This window comes from Microtus pennsylvanicus, chromosome 5 (genome assembly GCF_037038515.1).
Source record: "Microtus pennsylvanicus isolate mMicPen1 chromosome 5, mMicPen1.hap1, whole genome shotgun sequence".
Lineage (NCBI taxonomy): Eukaryota > Metazoa > Chordata > Mammalia > Rodentia > Cricetidae > Microtus > Microtus pennsylvanicus.
Genome location: NC_134583.1, coordinates 61,020,411 through 61,036,636, shown reverse-complemented (window position 1 = coordinate 61,036,636; position 16,226 = coordinate 61,020,411). Strand labels below are relative to the sequence as shown.

The 16,226-nt window shown below is 40.4% G+C and overlaps 3 protein-coding genes across 9 annotated transcripts in view; 1 reads left to right on the top strand and 2 right to left on the bottom strand.

Annotated features, from left to right (window-relative positions):
* Positions 1 to 7,832, bottom strand: part of Rexo5 (RNA exonuclease 5) — a 56,753-nt gene extending 48,921 nt beyond the window's left edge. The window contains exons 1-5 of the mRNA XM_075972043.1: positions 7,695 to 7,832; positions 7,399 to 7,531; positions 3,856 to 3,965; positions 1,445 to 1,571; positions 39 to 135 (exon numbers count right to left, since the gene is read on the bottom strand). Coding sequence (XP_075828158.1) covers positions 39 to 135; positions 1,445 to 1,571; positions 3,856 to 3,965; positions 7,399 to 7,527 — 463 coding nt within the window. The 5' untranslated portion in view covers positions 7,528 to 7,531; positions 7,695 to 7,832. The remainder of the gene's footprint in view (positions 1 to 38; positions 136 to 1,444; positions 1,572 to 3,855; positions 3,966 to 7,398; positions 7,532 to 7,694) is intronic.
* On the top strand, positions 7,832 to 15,956 carry Eri2 (ERI1 exoribonuclease family member 2). 6 transcript variants are annotated; one of them, XM_075972050.1, is made up of 10 exons: positions 7,877 to 7,939; positions 9,264 to 9,331; positions 9,413 to 9,491; positions 10,317 to 10,444; positions 10,953 to 11,109; positions 11,669 to 11,825; positions 11,981 to 12,081; positions 12,299 to 12,380; positions 12,999 to 13,087; positions 13,251 to 15,956. In XM_075972050.1, exons 9-10 carry the CDS (start codon positions 13,040 to 13,042, stop codon positions 14,571 to 14,573), a joined length of 1,371 nt encoding a protein of 456 aa, XP_075828165.1. In that variant the 5' UTR covers positions 7,877 to 7,939; positions 9,264 to 9,331; positions 9,413 to 9,491; positions 10,317 to 10,444; positions 10,953 to 11,109; positions 11,669 to 11,825; positions 11,981 to 12,081; positions 12,299 to 12,380; positions 12,999 to 13,039; the 3' UTR covers positions 14,574 to 15,956. The 6 variants fall into 6 exon arrangements, with proteins under 6 accessions (XP_075828160.1, XP_075828159.1, XP_075828165.1 ...); XM_075972045.1 differs by lacking the exon at positions 11,669 to 11,825 and having other exon boundaries at positions 7,832 to 7,939; positions 9,408 to 9,491; positions 13,434 to 15,956; XM_075972044.1 differs by lacking the exon at positions 11,669 to 11,825 and having other exon boundaries at positions 7,832 to 7,939; positions 9,408 to 9,491.
* The window catches only part of Acsm3 (acyl-CoA synthetase medium chain family member 3), a 26,442-nt gene continuing 25,118 nt past the window's right edge, over positions 14,903 to 16,226 (bottom strand). For both annotated transcript variants that reach the window (XM_075972052.1, XM_075972051.1), the window contains exons 13-14: positions 15,816 to 15,935; positions 14,903 to 15,524 (exon numbers count right to left, since the gene is read on the bottom strand). In XM_075972052.1, the coding sequence (XP_075828167.1) occupies positions 15,438 to 15,524; positions 15,816 to 15,935 (207 nt within the window). In that variant the 3' untranslated portion in view covers positions 14,903 to 15,437. The remainder of the gene's footprint in view (positions 15,525 to 15,815; positions 15,936 to 16,226) is intronic.

The following is a 16,226-nucleotide window of genomic DNA, read 5'->3' as shown; positions in this document are numbered from 1 at the left end:
CATCTGTTTACAAGCATCAATAAAAATGGAAGCCATACCTTTAATAGTCCTAGGAAAACCTCTGACTAATTTCTTCCTTTGCAGCCCAATAATATCAAATAGAAAACGGGATGTCGGAGGAGGCAAGCTGAATTTCTGAAAAAAATATATTAATAAGTTTTTTAAAAATACTTCAAAACAGACAAAATACTCTTAAAGGGCTAGACTTTCACTGTTGGTTCAGACCTTCAAAATAGTCTAGGCTTTACCTATTCATATTATAAAATGAGAACTGTTTCCTTAACATGGGAGAGAGTGAGGAAGTGAAATAAGCCACATTTACAATAAAATCTCCACCTGGAAATTGTTCCTCTCACTTCACACTGTAAAAAGTCGGCAGAGGAATTTACAAGTTCAGTGTTCTCAGGGACTTCTAATTCTTTATGTCACTAGACAGCATATCAGGTAATCAGGATAGATGATATATAGGAGGTACCTAGGTTGAAAGCTCTAGCTACAGGCTCATCTGGGCTAAAATTCCAATTCTACAATTTATTAGTGGTTAACTTTGGTGAGCTACTCACTTTCTTAAACATGAAATAGAATAAAATTCCTCTTACAGGACAACATGGTCATTACAGATGATAAACATAGCATTACTAATACATGACTAGGCATATAAAAAGTACTCAATAAAATGGAAGCAAAAGAGAATCAAGACCCAGATAGATTAGGGCTGATGGACTCAAATACCTTCAGGAATATATGGACAAGGAGGCCAGAGGGAAATAGGGCAGGATATAAAACCAACAGTACATGCCTTTTTTTTTTTTTAGTTGTCCTGGAACTCACTCTGTAGACCAGGCTGGGCCTTAAACTCACAGAGATCCATCTGCCTCTGTCTCTCAAGTGCTGGGATTAAAGGTAGGCACCAGCGCCACCATCACCCAGTGCACATACTTTTCTTTCTAGATGGCAGGTGCTATTGAGCTCCAGGTAGTATTCTATTGACACCCAATTTTTAAAATTTTTCTTAGATTGGTTTTCTTTTTGCTTTTTTTGTTTTTAAACAGGTCTTGCACCCATGCAGGATTCAAATCCTTCTTACTTGCCTTCCACCTGTTATAATTACAACTATGCACCTCCATGCCCAACATCATGATTTAAGAGAAGTACAAATTTTATGTGAATTTTGCAATTTATAAAAATTCCATATTACAAATAAAATAGAATCAACATAGAAGCTATATACTATAATTGGAGAGTAACTGTTTTGCTAGATTATCAAAGAAAAGCACAGACAAATCTAATCTAAACAGAGCCCTTAGTACTTCTGCTGTCTATATACCCTTCCTGCCTTCCTGTGTTGTTTAACTAGGTTATTGACAAACATTCTCAGACTGATGCCCTAGCCTCAGGATAGGAGCTCTAACTTAGCCCCTAATACAAAACTTTCTTATCTTACATGTCTGAATGTCTTTCGAAGAAATCTGAATTCCAAATAGAACCTGTAGAAGTGTAGCTGACTCATTCCCTTCAGAATAAAAACCACCACGTTGTTTAGGTGGTTTTGGTGTAAAAGTTGGCACCAGCTGTTGAAAAAAAAAATCAAACCAACACACAGCTAAGATGATAATCTCAGTTACAGACACATAGAAGACAAGCAGGAAACAGTGACTGACAACCAATAAAACTTCAACCACTGACCCTCTCTGACTCACTCTATAACTGGAAGACAGTCCTTACTCCAAAGAATTCAAATAAAAATCTTTGTAATAGGGGGCTGGAAAGATGGCTCAGTGGTTAAGAGCATTGCCTGCTCTTCCAAAGGTCCTGAGTTCAATTCCCAGCAACCACATGGTGGCTCACAGCCATCTGTAATGAGGTCTGGTGCCCTCTTCTGGCCTACAGACATACACACAGACAGAATATTGTATACATAATAAATTAATTAATAAAAAAAAAAAAAATCTTTGTAATAAATATTCGTTATAATTAAATGTCGAGTCAAAGTCCTACTAACGCTTATTTAAAACTTTAATTACCCTTATTTTGTGTGTGTCACAGGATGGAAGTTAGAGGACAACTTAGGGCAGCTGGTGTTCTTCCACCCGAACATTTACTTTAAATTAGAACTCCGAGCTTATTCTACAAAGGTTTGTCTCCAACATATTCTGTAGCCCCACCTAAGCCAGAACATCAGATGAGGGCTGAAATCAATGGCAGTCTTTCTCTCTCTCTTTCTTTTTTTCTTTTTTTTTTTCTTTTGAGATAGGGTATCTCCACATGAGCCCTGGCTATCCAGGAACTCACTATGTAATCTAAGCTGTCCTCAAACTCAGATATCTGTCTGCCTCAGCCTCCTGAGTGCTGAGATGCGCCACTAGGCCCTGCCAGATGGCAGTATTTCATGACAAAGAAAATGGTTCTAAAAAAATCTAGACAATTTATAACAACCTGCCTCAGAGAAATGTGTGCTCTTGATAAGTATTGTGCTGGATAGTTTTATGTCAACTTGACACAAACTAGAGTAATCTGAAAGGAGGGAACCTCAATTAAGAAAACACCTCCCTAAGATCCTCTATAAGCATTTTCTTAATTAGTGATTAATGGAGGAGGGCCCAGCCCATTGTAGGTGGTGCCATCCTTGAGCTGGGAATCTTGAATTCTATAAGAAAGCACGCTGAGCAAGCCATGATGAGCAAGCCAATACACAGCACCCCTCCATAACCTCTTCATCAGCTCCTGCCTCCAGGTTCCTGACTTGTTTGAGTGTAGGACCATATTTCTACATGTTATGGCAACCAAAATCTCAGGCCACAGTTTGCACCTGCTGCACAGGAGGTCATCACCTAGCCTGTCGCCATCCCTAACAAAGGGTCAGGATGTTGTTCTGCTCCTTCTTTGTAATTTGGAGGATGCCTAAAAGAGATGTTAATTCGGCCTACAAGACAGGGCTGGCATACAGAGCAGGAAGGCGTGACAGAGCAGGCATAGGTAGATGTGGACATGACCATAACCATTTACCATCTGGTGACCTAGGAAACAGAATGCTAATGAATTTCCCCCCTCATTTATGTTTTGGGATATAAGGCTGTTTGGAAAATAAATGCAGAGAAATTTTCAGGATGTGAACTCAAAATTTCATGAGGGATCACTGAAAATCTCCCTCCCGATAAAGCCATGTGAGTTGTCTCAATTATTCCCACACCTCCCCTCTGGTCCGGAGAAATTATTTAGGGTCCAGGCTGGCACTGGACCCCGACATTTGAGTTCCTATTCTGACTTCATTCAGTGAGGTACTATGATATGGAAGTGTAAGCCAAATAAACTCTTTCCTCCCCAAGTTACCTTGGTCATGGTTTTTCATTATAGCAACAGAAACCCTAACTAAGACAGGCATAAGAAATATAATTTTCATAAGTCATTCATATCACTGACAGCATTCAAATAATATCATCTCTTTGTTCTTTATAAAAGAAAGACAAGACTAACCAGAATTATTAAGATAGCATTACTTTATAATAAAAAAACAGTAAGTAATGTGATTCCTATCGAGTTCATATCAGGGGATGCAAACTACAGTATCTATATAGCCAGACAGATATATAATGAATGATAAGTATGCCAGATGGGACAATAGAGTATATACACCTTCAGCCTTGACAAATATGTTGACTGTTAGGAGAACAGAGATGGTTACCAGATTTTTAAGTTCTTTGAAGAAATCACCAACCTGAATTTTTATACAGAAATTCCCAAATAATTATTGACAGCTGTTACTTAATTAAAAATGAATATGATGTATGGTTAACAAATATCAATAATCTACAAACCAGTTTGAAACCTCTGGCCTATGCACAGTTTATCTCATACCTGGGTTCAGGAGTGGATTTACCCAGAACTGCATACTTCAGCAACTGACACAGCTGTTTAGGGGTTATTACATCATTTTCAGCAAATAAAATGGAAGATAAGCGAGCTTTCTGTAAAGAAAAATTAGAATACAGCACACTGTAATACTCATCATTGGCAAAAAGGCAATTATTCAAGTTTCTGATATTTTAATATATATATACAAGTACAAGCATTGCTCTAATTAATTGAAAATAAGGTCTAAAGGAGCCACTTGTGGTATGATATCATTAGTAGAATATTTTATAGACATTGGTACAGTTTGTGTATTATGCATGCCTGTGTGCTAAAAATAGTAAGATTACAATACAATTCGTGCTTTCAAGAACTCTATTTTATTACGGAAAAATATGATGGGTAATTCTAACACTGCAAGGGTCAGTGCTATTATAAATACATAGGATCAAGAGTGTATTTGCCCTAGGGTTTAGCACGGTGGTTCTCAACCTTTCTAATATTGTGACCCTTTAATACACCTCCTCGTGTTGTGGTCACCTACAACCATAAAATTATTTCATTGCTACTTCATAACTGTAATTTTGCTACTATTATGCATCATAATGTAAATATCTGATATGCAGATGGTCTTAGACGACCCCCATGAGAGGGTCATTTGACCCCCAGGTTAGAACCATTGGTTTAGAGTGTTATCTCAGTGCTAGCCACCAACACACCTTAAGTACTTAATAAATATCAGATATTAACTACTAATTTCTTCATGGTTGTACTGGCTAGGGCCTGAATCGTAAGCGCCTATCTAATAGGGATGCTTGCAGAGCCTGTTACAATAATGTGGGCTCTTCAAACGTATTTGATCTGGAACCGAGCAGGGCAAAGATGTGGTGAACAGGAGGTGGTGATAGTGATTAAGAGTTAAACATTGGAGATAATAGTTGTATTTCTATCAGAAAAGGAAGCTGCAGATATGAAAAAGGAGGAACTACAAAGAGCTTTGACTAGAAATAAGTTGACTGGAAAGCATGCATTTAATGTGAATTCAGGAAACTAGTTGTAAATGCTTGTTTGTATATATTTACAACACACAAGCATACCCATTAACATGACCTTTTGGGACTACTGGCATCCTACTAGCATAAAATCATCTACAATACCACCATTTAAAATATGCAAATGCCAACCGGGTGGTGATGGTGCACGTCTTTAATCCCAGCACTCAGAAGGCAGAGGCAAAAGAATATGTGTTTGAGGCCAGCCTGGTCTACAGAGCTAGTTCCAGGACAACTAGGACTGTTACACAGAGAAACAACAAAAACAAAAAACAAACAAATTTACAAAGCCATTCTCCACTAAGAACCAGGCTGATTCCAGGGACCTGGGACAGAGAAAGCAGATACCCCTTCTCACCAGAAAGCAATGACCTGCTCAGAGTGATACAGTCATGTCATAACTCAAAAGCAAGTTAATAATCAAATCTTGGCTATTCAGAGAATCAGAACACATAGCCAGAGGGGGAGATGACTCAGCAGTTAAGAGCAACGGCTGCTCTTCCTGAGGACCCACTTCATCCTTGCATCCACCTAGTGACACACAAGCAGCTATAACTCCAGTTTTAGACGATCCGTCGCCCTCTGCTGGCCTCCTCGGGCATCAAGCACACACATAGTACAGACATGCATGCAAAGCACCAATAGACATAAAATAATTTTGAAAATAATAATCTAAAAAATAAATAATAAAGTCTGGTAGTATAGAACAGTAATTTCAGTTACTGAGGAGGCATGAAAACCACAAGTTCAAGACCTACTGGGCCACAGGACAACTTGAAAGTTGAGCTTGACAACTTAGTGAAACAGGCTCAGAAAGAAAGAGCAGGTGTGTGTGTGTGTGTGTATAGTTCAGGTGTAGAGTACTTGTCTATTGTGCTCAAGGTTCTAGATTCGATACCCAGCACCAAAATAAATAAATTAATTAATTAACAAATGATGGCTCAATGAATAGATTATCTGTGAATTCATACTGATAAACTGAAGTGACTTAAGAATTCTCTACAGAATTACGAAGGGCGTTTTAGACAGGTTGGCAGACACCATCTTACTATGTTAAGTAATCAGGGGAGTGGTCAAAACGTCATATGCCAACTGCAAGAGAAGACTATCACTTCTGTGCTAGTTCTGCAAAGATGTGTGACCTCAGTCCCATCAACAAAGAGACAAACACTCAAGGGACATTCTACAAAATAATTGATCCAGAATTCCTCAAAAGAAAATAAAGTCAGGCCGGGCGGTGGTGGCACACACCTTTAATCCCAGCACTCGGGAGGCAGAGGCAGGCGGATCTCTGTGAGTTCGAGACCAACCTGGTCTACAAGAGCTAGTTCCAGGACAGGCTCCAAAACCAAAGAGAAACCCTGTCTCGAAAAACATAGATAGATAGATAGATAGATAGATAGATAGATAGATAGATAGATAGATAGATAGATAGATAGAGCCACAAATGTCAAAAGACTATTGGAGTTGAAGAAGAAGAAAGATATTAAAAAGTTAACATAATTCTACACTGGACCACATGCTAAAAAGCTTAATCAATCTTTTTAAAGAAACTTGGATGGGCTCTGAGAATTAAGTGGCAGCAATACACTCAAGTTAATTTCCTTATTTTGAAGGCTGTGTTGTGATTATGTAGGGCACCGAGGAAATAAAAACACCCAAATGGGAAAAATGCAGTCCCATATGGGCCGGCAACTACGTTCCACTGTTGGCTAGGGCAGCTTTTAGTACTGCTTTGCAACTTTTCTATAAAGTTTTTAAGTTTTAGGTGGAATTGTCAATATTCTTGTATTTCTTTTTTATGGCTAATCTGGTAAATCGTAATTATTCCATTTTAATAAAAGAATTGGTGACACTAATTCCTTTCTAACATAGCATACAACTCAAATGTTCTGGCTCCTTACTAGAATGTAGGCTGTAGTAAGGCAGTAATTTTTATTTATTCCTTGATACACCTCACGTGCCTAGGTCACACTGCCTTGGGCACATGACAAAGAATGAAAAACACCTGGCGATTGGCCGCTATTTATTTAGCGGTTACTAAATATTAGGAACGTCAATCAATACGCCCAGCAAGAATGCAAATTGTATAGAGGCAGAGAATTCTGTTTAGGTGGAAAGGATATTCCTGGAACATTCCTGTTACACACATCTTAATAAATATTCTGTGTAGCGGACAGTAAATCAGGTTGGGGTTTTTGTTGTTGTTGTTGTCTGAGACAGGGTTTCTCTGTGAAACTGCCCTTGCTATCTTGGAACTCGTTCTGTAGACCAAGCTGGTCTCGAAAATACAGAGACCCACCTGTCTCTGCCCGCTGAGTGCCACCACCGCCCGGCTGGCTGCTAAGTTATCCCTCTTTACAGACCAGAGACGGGGTTCGGGGAAGTCAGTGGGTCGGTCAGCCCGGATCCCTCTGCAGGAACCCCACAGACGGCGGGGGCACGGGACTCGAGCCGCACACGACTTGGGCCTCCTGCCGGGCTCTCCTTTGCTCACCTTGGCTTTAGGCTCCTGGTCCTCAAGATCCGGCTCTGTCGCCAGGGCCGAGTTCGGGGTCCCCTTCCTCTTCCTGGAGATCGTCTCCGTCTCCGTCTCCTCCATCTCCATCTCCGTCTCTAGGTCCATCAGACTGCAGGGAAAGATCGGCTGCAGCTGCGGTGACCAGGGCACCGGCGGAGCGCGGGAGAGGGAGACGGTTCTCAACTTTCTCCCCTCGACGCAGCTCAGGCCCGTTTACCGCGCTTCGCCCTCCCGAGCTGAGATTTCCCTCAGCGAGGGGTTGGAAACGCTACCTGAAGCCCGTCGAGGGCGGAGCGAGGCTGCTCGCCCTCCCCAAGCCTCCGTCTCCGCCCTCCAGGTCCCGAGCCGCCTCAGGCGCGCCCCTCCGCCCGCTGACAGCCGCCGCCGCCGCCGCCACAACACTCGGGCCGCTCAGGCGCGCCGGCGTTTAAACGGACCGGAAGGGAGGGCAGCCGACTTCCGGCCGTTGGACTCTGAGGAGCAGAGGGTCTGGCATGGCGACCAAGCGGCTGGCGCGGTACGCTAGGGGTTTCACCACGGAGGGTTGGCGGCGGTCATCCGCAGGCGGCTCGTCTGGGTCTGAAAAAGGCCGGCCTCGGGCCCCACGCCGCCATCCTCGCTAGGCTGGAGGAGCCCGAGGAGCCGGGTTCTGGGGCGGCGTGCCGTTTCGGGTCTGGGAAGCCCCTGGAATGGGACTGTGCTGTGCAGATTGTTCGCGGGCAGGTGCCAATGCACCCACTGCATCCGAGCCAGCTGTCTAGCCCGATTTTATTGTAAGAATTACAGCGGACGCTGGATTTTTGGACACGCTCTGAGGTTTGTCGACACAGCGCGCGCCTACAATACCAGCGAAGGAAGCTCGAGGCTAGCCTGATCTGTGAGGAAATGTTGGGGCAGGCCCGAGGCCCTATAACCAGACTGTCTCAAAACAACAACAGAACCAAATCCAAAACAAAGAAAAAGCAATGTGATGTGTTAGTGAATAGCTTGGATTTCAGGGTTGGAGAGCCCTACCAAGGGTTAACCTACTATGGCCATCAGTAGCAAATTACGTAGTTTTCTCATGCATAACAGAGATATCTACCGCCTAGACTTGTTTAAAAGAGGTCACCACCTTAGTTTTTAATATTTGCTGATGAAGTAATAAATGTCAGCTTTTAACCCCCAGAACTCTATACTGACATCACATCTTGTCTTTTTCAAAAAGCCAAAACTCCAGTTATCTGCTAGTTAAAGCTGTACTCATCAGGTTTTTGTCTCACCTGCATCTGAGCCCATGGTTAACCCTGTTAGTCCTCTTCTTTGGATCCAGTATCTTGCTATTGGGGGTCTTCCATCACAGATTGCCTTCTAGTCAAACTCTGGTTATCTTACTTCCTCACCTAGACTTTTTAACTTTAGGAACAGGAGTCATCATCGCTTTAGAACAGCAAGGGCTTGAAAAGTACAGCAGTAGCTAAAGGTTTTTAACCGTCTTTGCACAACTTTGAGTTCCTCAGTGCTGCTATAAAACAAGAACAGGCAAAATGAGTGTTTGGCAGTGGTCACTGGAAGCCCGTGAACATCCAAGAGAGGATGGCACTTAGCCAAGAGTCCCGATCTTGTAAGGTCTACACAGCTGCTGTTTGAGACAGGGACTTGGTGTGTATGCTAACTTGTTCTTAAACTCGCTTCTGCCTTGGCCTGCTGAGCACTGAGCTTACAAGTGTGTGTCCCCACACCCAACTCCAATTATAGTACCTTGATGAGAATTTTACCATTTGTTCAGTTCAGTTTGATAGCTGATTCTAACTGGAGTATAAATGAATTTATTGCTGTCTTACTGGATTTTGTATTTTTAGGCGGCTTGGATTAATTAGGAGAAAGTCAGTTGCCCCAGCAAGTGGGAATCCAGGAAGAAGCAGATTCAGTAAGTCCCATGTTTCGTTTTCATTTGGAAACCTTGAACTTGGAACGTGTACTAAGAACACTTTGGTCTTTTGCAGAACAGGTGTATGACTACTTAATTGTCATTGATTTTGAGTCCACATGCTGGAAAGATGGGAAACAACACAGGAGTCCTGAAATAAGTAAGTTTGGACTGCCAGTGTCCGAAGCTAGTGATCAGTGAGTCTTCTTAAAGTTCCTAGAAATGAATCAGCCAATAAGAAAGCAGGATGCCGGAAGCTGGTAGTTTAATATAAACACTGTGTTGCCTAAAAAAAGGATAAAATGCTAAATACCTGAATGTGATCATGCAAAGTAGCTAGTTGTTTTAGGATTATATTTAAAACTTTGACTGGATAGAAACTGAAAAATGGCTGTGCAATAACAGAGTACATTTTAACTCTTGTAGTCTTCATATTTAGTTGTGAAACCAAACAGATACATACCTTTGAGGTTTTGACTTATTCCTTGACCTAGCTTTCTTAAAACTTTGTTTCTCACGGCTTTGACTACTCTAAGAAGCTTTTACTGTCATTGATCGTTTACTAGTGATGTTCTGAAACAGTGCATGCTTAGGAGGATTTGCATATTCAGGCTAGGTGTCGTGGTACACACCCTTAACCCCAGACTCAGAGGCAGAGATGAGGGGCGTGTCTATGAGTTTGAAGCCAGCTTGGTCAGTGCTTCTTCAACCTAATGCTGTGACCTTTTAATACAGTTCCTCATGTTGTGGTGACTCCAGCCATAAAATTAGTTTTGTTGCTCCTTCATAACTACTTTTACTACTGTTATGAATTATAATATAAATATTTGGTATCCAGAAAGGAATTCTGACCCACAGATTGAGAACCGCTGATCTATATTGATTCCAGACCAGCCAGGACTATAAATTGAGACCCAATAAATAAATAAACAAGCAATAAATAAATACAATATATTTAGGTATTAATCTATGATTCTTTCAATAGTTGAATTTCCAGCAGTTTTATTGAGTACGGCAACTGGAGAGATTGAATCTGAGTTCCATGCTTATGTTCAGCCTCAGGAGCATCCAGTTCTTTCTGAATTTTGCACAGAACTGACAGGGATAAAGCAGGTATGATGCAAATTTTAAAAGTTCAGAAATAAGTTTCAAAAAGAAAAATAAACGTTATGTAACACTTGGGATTAAATTTTTTTCAGTGTTAAGAGAAATAATGTCCCCTCTGAATGTTTATGGCATCTTGAAAATATCAGAATAATGCTAGAAACATAAAGGTCAGGGGTTGTAGCTCTCTTTAGGGGGCTCACCTGGTATGCGGGAAGTCCAGGGTCTGGGCTCCAGAGAAACAGTTTATTTTGCAGAGTAACATTACTCAATGTCTTTTATTTCTGTGAGACTGGACTTAAAGTGTATATTTCTGTGAAACTCTGGCGTTACCAACCTCGTTTCTCTCAAGTCACTGCAGTGTTTCTCGCCTGTAATCTCAGCATGTTTGTACTAGGTAAACTGTTTGTCAGTCAGAACCTCTCTTAGTTCTGTTCCCCCATAGTACAGAGTTGTAATAAATGCTCAGTAGCTTAGAAGTTCATTTGTTAAAACAGATTTTTGGCTCTCCAATCAGGTTCAAGTTGATGAAGGAGTCCCTCTGAAGATTTGCTTATCTCAGTTCTGTAAATGGATTCAAAAGATTCAGCAGCAGAAGAAAATCATTTTTGCTCCTGGGGATTCGGAGCCTTCTCCTTCTGAAGTAAAATTGTGTGCTTTTGTTACCTGGTCAGGTAAAACCATGAGTTATGATTGTAAGTCCTGGTGGGTAGCATTGAGGATGAGGAGGTGGCTCAGCAGATACCAGTCTTGTTAAACAATCATGAGGACCAGAGTTGGGATCCTCAGAACCCACATAGAAGCCACATGGGCACGGTGTTCTATCTATAATTCAGGAACATAGGTTCAGACAAGGAATCCCCAGAGCAAGCTGGCTAGTCAGAGAGCTAAAACAGCAAGTCTGAGGCTCAGTGAGGAACTCTGCCTCAATAGATTAGGTGGGAAACAGTTGATTCCTGATGGCCGCCTTACCTCCGCATATATGTATGTACACATGCAGGTCCACATACACCTTCACCCCCACACTTGTGAACATGTGGCACATACATACCACATATACATATGCCCCACTTACCAAAAGAGCAGTGGCATTACCACTATGTAGTCCTTTATTTCCAGTTTTAGTCTTCTTAACCTAGAACCCCATTGACCTGGGGAAGAAAATCAAGGGCCACATAGGTACTAGCCAAGAAAAATAAATTCATTCATATTTTTAAAATCTCGATTCTCCAGGCCAATAAGAAACCCTGTCTCAAAATCAGATGGGTAGCACTTGAGTGATCGCCCGAGGCTGTCCTCTGGTCTGCACACCTGCTCACCTGCACCAGCACACGAGCACACCCACACACCTGCACACCTGCACACACGCAGTCAACTTAATATCTTAATGGTGAGTTATATAAGATGTAAAATAATATAGACTATATGAGCATTAGTTATTAGCATAGCAATTATATCTCACTGCTCTCCTACATCTTGTCTTGTATATTTTACTTGTAAATGGCAACGCGCTGACATCACTGACTTTTCATGCCCTTAATGCAGACTGGGACTTGGGGGTTTGCCTAGAATATGAGTGTAGAAGAAAGCAGCTGCTAAAACCCAGGTTCCTGAATTCTTGGATTGATCTCAGAGCAACTTATAAGGTAAGGATCAAAGATGGGAGCATGTTCACTGTGTTTTTGTTGAGAAGTAGTTATATTTTATCTTATTGATATGAATTTCTACAATAAGGTATTTTTCTTTTGGAATGTTCACATAAATAATAAATCCCAAATTTGTAGAACTAAAAGCTGTAGGAAATAACTTCATAGCCTTTATTATCATTATATTTTAAAATATATCTTTTTTTTGTTTAATTAGCTTTTTTATAAGCGAAAACCCAAAGGACTAAATGGTGCGTTGCAGGAAGTGGGAATAGAATTTTCAGGACGAGAACATTCTGGTTCGTATAAACTGATAATCATTTTGTAAGTCATTTGAGTTTTGCAAAATCTTTCATATTAGTTTCATGTAGGGGGTAGTGCTTTTTTTTTTTTTTTTCAGTTTTTTGAGACACTGTTTCTCTGTGTAACAATCCTGGCTGTTTTGCAGCTCACTCTTGTAGACCATACTGACCTCGAATTCTCAGAGATCCGCCTGCCTCTGTCTAGCATTTTTGAATTTGAATTTAGATAAAGATCACCATGTAGTACTTCTGGTTGGTTTAAAAGTAAATAGATAAATAACGAGCACATGAAATAGAGACACAAGTGCCCGGATAATATGATGCACTAGTGAAAAGAACTGAACGTGACTTTTTTTTTTTTACAAACAATGGTTTGTACGGAATGCTGGTCACATTTTGGGAAGCTGTCTAACAAATTCTCACCTGTGTAAACACAAGCCCTGGTGTATGGTAATGCTGTCACAATTTCCCACAGACCGATTTATGACTTTTTTTTTAATTCAGTAGGTGGTTACAAAACTAACAATGTACCCCAATTTCTGTTCAATGTGATTTGTTTTTTTATTATTTCCTTATGTTCTACAACATTCAGTGTTTGCTATTTTATGTCCTCAGGCTTAGATGATTCTCGGAACACTGCTCTTCTTGCTTGGAAAATGATCAGGGATGGTTGCCTAATGAAAATTACCAGGTCCTTGAACAAGGTTAGTGTGTTATTTTAAGCTCTAGGGTAGTAATCATAGGTTCATTAGAATGTTGATTTCAAACCAGTGGCATTCTCCTCCCCTCTCTTTTTTTGGCATATGTAATGTCTACTGAAGGAATTATACAGTTTCTAAAGCAGTGGATTTGTCTGTGGAATCATAGGTTCTCACTAAGAGGAATCCCAAGATTTTGGTCAGAAATTTGGGCACAGATCAAGCTGAAGAAACATCTGCTTGCAACACTAACATCGAGGGTCCCAGTGTACATCAAAAGGAGCCCAAAAGTACAGTAAATACCCAGGAAAATGCTCAAATGAATTTAGTTTCTGTGAATTCCTCTATAAAGGACCAGTTACAGCTAAAGACCAAATCAGGTCTTCACAATATCAAATGTGGCTTAACTTCTTCCACTTCTAAGCCCTCGACCTCTGTGAAACAACTGTGTTCTCCCACCTTGAATCCACCTCTCTTTATGCAGAAGCAAAGAATAAGTGAACAGTTTGCACCGAATGACACTTCAAGGTCCTCGGCACTTAACTCCAACTTGGTACTTGTGTCTACGACCATTCCATCTGTTAATGTTGTTTCTGATGAAGAAGTGGGTTCTACTGTTGACTGTTTACCTATGTTGACTGAGTGGGAAGATGTAGTTTTACTGCCAGCATCTCAGGCTGAACAAGATAAAGATTGTGTGCCTCATGTTAGTAACACAAATGTAGAGACTTCATTTAATTCTGGAGAGAGATCAATAGTTTTAGAAGAACCAGAAACCCTTAGTTATGAAAACTTTGATGATCTCAAGGAAACTCCTCAAAACTTTGAGACACCTAAATCTATTGTGTATAAGAGTCCTCACAGTACTGTCTATAATGTAAAAGAAGCCAAACATCCAAGTTCAGATGCTTCTGCTTTTAAATTGCCCAAATGCAAACCATTTACCATCAACAGTCTTAATGCCAATGCCTCACATCCTTCGGTTTTGAGGAAACAACCTCTTCTTTTAGGTGGTACTAAAAGGAATTCATCTAGTCCCCCAGCTTTCCCACGAGCCAAAAAGCAGACCTTCAGTATTCATGATGAAAAGTCTGCATCATCTACATGCTCCCCAGGAACTTCTTCCCGGAAAGTTCTTTCCTCTGTATTGACATCCACAGTTAACCTACAAGAGCCTTGGGAGAGCGGGAAGATGACACCTCCCTTATGCAAGTGTGGCAGAAGGTCTAAGCGGCTTGTTGTTTCCAATAATGGGCCAAACCATGGGAAAGCCTTCTACTGTTGCCCTGTTGGGAAGTTCCAAGAAGACAAAAAATGTTGCAGTTATTTTAAATGGGAACAAACACTTCAAAAGGAAAGAGCCAATAGCAGAGCTCTGTCTTGTTCCTCAGGACTCACTTTCAGCTCTCCAGAAACAAGTCATATTCATGATAGAAATTTAAGTTTTCCTATTAAAAATTCTTTACGACTCAGACCTTCAATGAGAAATTGATAAATTCTCCTCTAAACTAAACTGTCTTTTACTTCAGTATAAGCTTCATGTGACTTTTATACTGGAAAATAAAAGTATCAGGGTCAAGTTTCAAGGTCTCAGTATTCCTGCAACCACAGCTACACTGGAGCAGTTCACACAGAGGGGAAGTAATTTGAATGACTTTTACTCTTGCCCAGTAGTTTTCTTACAACTGTCCCTTGTCTGTTCTTGTAGGAATCCTCATTCCCTAAATTCTCTAATGTGTATTTGGATAATGTCACAGAACTATATTTCATATATTAACATTTGTTGAATTTTTCAAACTATCATGAGCCACAAGAAAAAAATACTTTTATAAACCATATTTATTTACTAAGTAGCCATAGCACATGACAGCTTTCTCTTATAGACCTTGAAGCAAATTTCAAGCTATTTTTAAATTACTTAAGTGAAAATATGACTAATAAAATTCTTATTCAACTTTTAGGTAAATATTCTAAGAATTATGACAATTTTCTAAAAACAAGTCACTTAGTTTTTTTAAGAGCTTTAATATTTGTTCTGATTTGTATATTAACACATTAGAATTATTCAATTAAGTTTTGAAAACCAGTGGAGTAGAAATTTGATTTAGAAACTTTCCCTAAAATAGTTTTAAAACCTCTCAGCACCTGATGACCTTTGTTTATGTTGCCAAATTGCAGAAACATTGAGGTGAACACAGAAAGATTCACTATTTGATTTCAGAATTCAGCCTCTGACGTCATTACTAAAAAGTACTTTAAATTCAGTTTAGAAGCAATTTGCCCATATAACCTGTGGTTCCTGCAGAAGGTAGACACTGAATTTGTATATAAATATCTGAATAATTAGTGGATGAGTTTAAATAGTTTTCCATTCTTTTTTCCTCAGTTCATTTCTTTTGACCTTCCCACTGACAGTCTTTGGCAGTTCTTCAACGAATTCCACCTGTTAGCAGTAAGAGGAGGAAGGAAGTTAGTCCCGCACAGCTCTGCTTTGACGGCTAGGTGAAGGGATGGTTGAAGTTTTTCTTTACATTTAGCATTATGAGCTAATTGACTAAAGTATATTAGGGGCTTCATTTTATCTCAAAATTTTTTACTGTCTATTATCATTAGTTCTGGTGGGAACCTTTTGTATAGCATGTTTAAGGGAAGAGGTCATTTTAAAAAGGAAAAAACAAATAGCCAAACCTTTTCCAAAGCACTGAACAAATGCAGGTGAAGCAAGGCTACCCACCTTTCTGGGGTATTTGTAAGGCGCTGTAGTCTTTTTCACGTGCTCCTGAATCTCCTTTTTCAGTTGCTCTTGATCATGTGACTTGTAATCAGGATTCAGAACAATAAAAGCCTTTACTACCTAAAGTAAATATGTAAAACATCAGTGAGTTATGTGTTTGGTGCCTTAATGTGTCTTGTCTGCTTTCATTCCCTGTAAATCTTCCTTGTGGGGCGTGAACTGTTGGGGGGGTCATGGTGTAGTTTAGCCCCGCTCTGTGCTCATGCTCCTAAGTGCTCAGGAAAGCCTTCTTTAGTCTTCTCAGTACCACGGAGCTGGTGGGGCCTGCTTTGCTCAGGATCACCCTTGAACCCTGCTCTGACTGTATTTTGTAATGTATGTTCTGATCTGAATTCGATTATCTCTGTCCTT

What these genes read in the sequence shown, in the direction of transcription:
- Eri2 (XM_075972044.1), top strand. Translation starts at nt 7,917, where the DNA reads ATGGCGACCAAGCGGCTGGCGCG. An exon ending in AACTGACAGGGATAAAGCAG is followed by an intron (nt 10,445 to 10,952) that starts GTATGATGCAAA and finishes CTCTCCAATCAG; the next exon opens with GTTCAAGTTGATGAAGGAGT. An exon ending in TTCAGGACGAGAACATTCTG is followed by an intron (nt 12,381 to 12,998) that starts GTTCGTATAAAC and finishes TTATGTCCTCAG; the next exon opens with GCTTAGATGATTCTCGGAAC.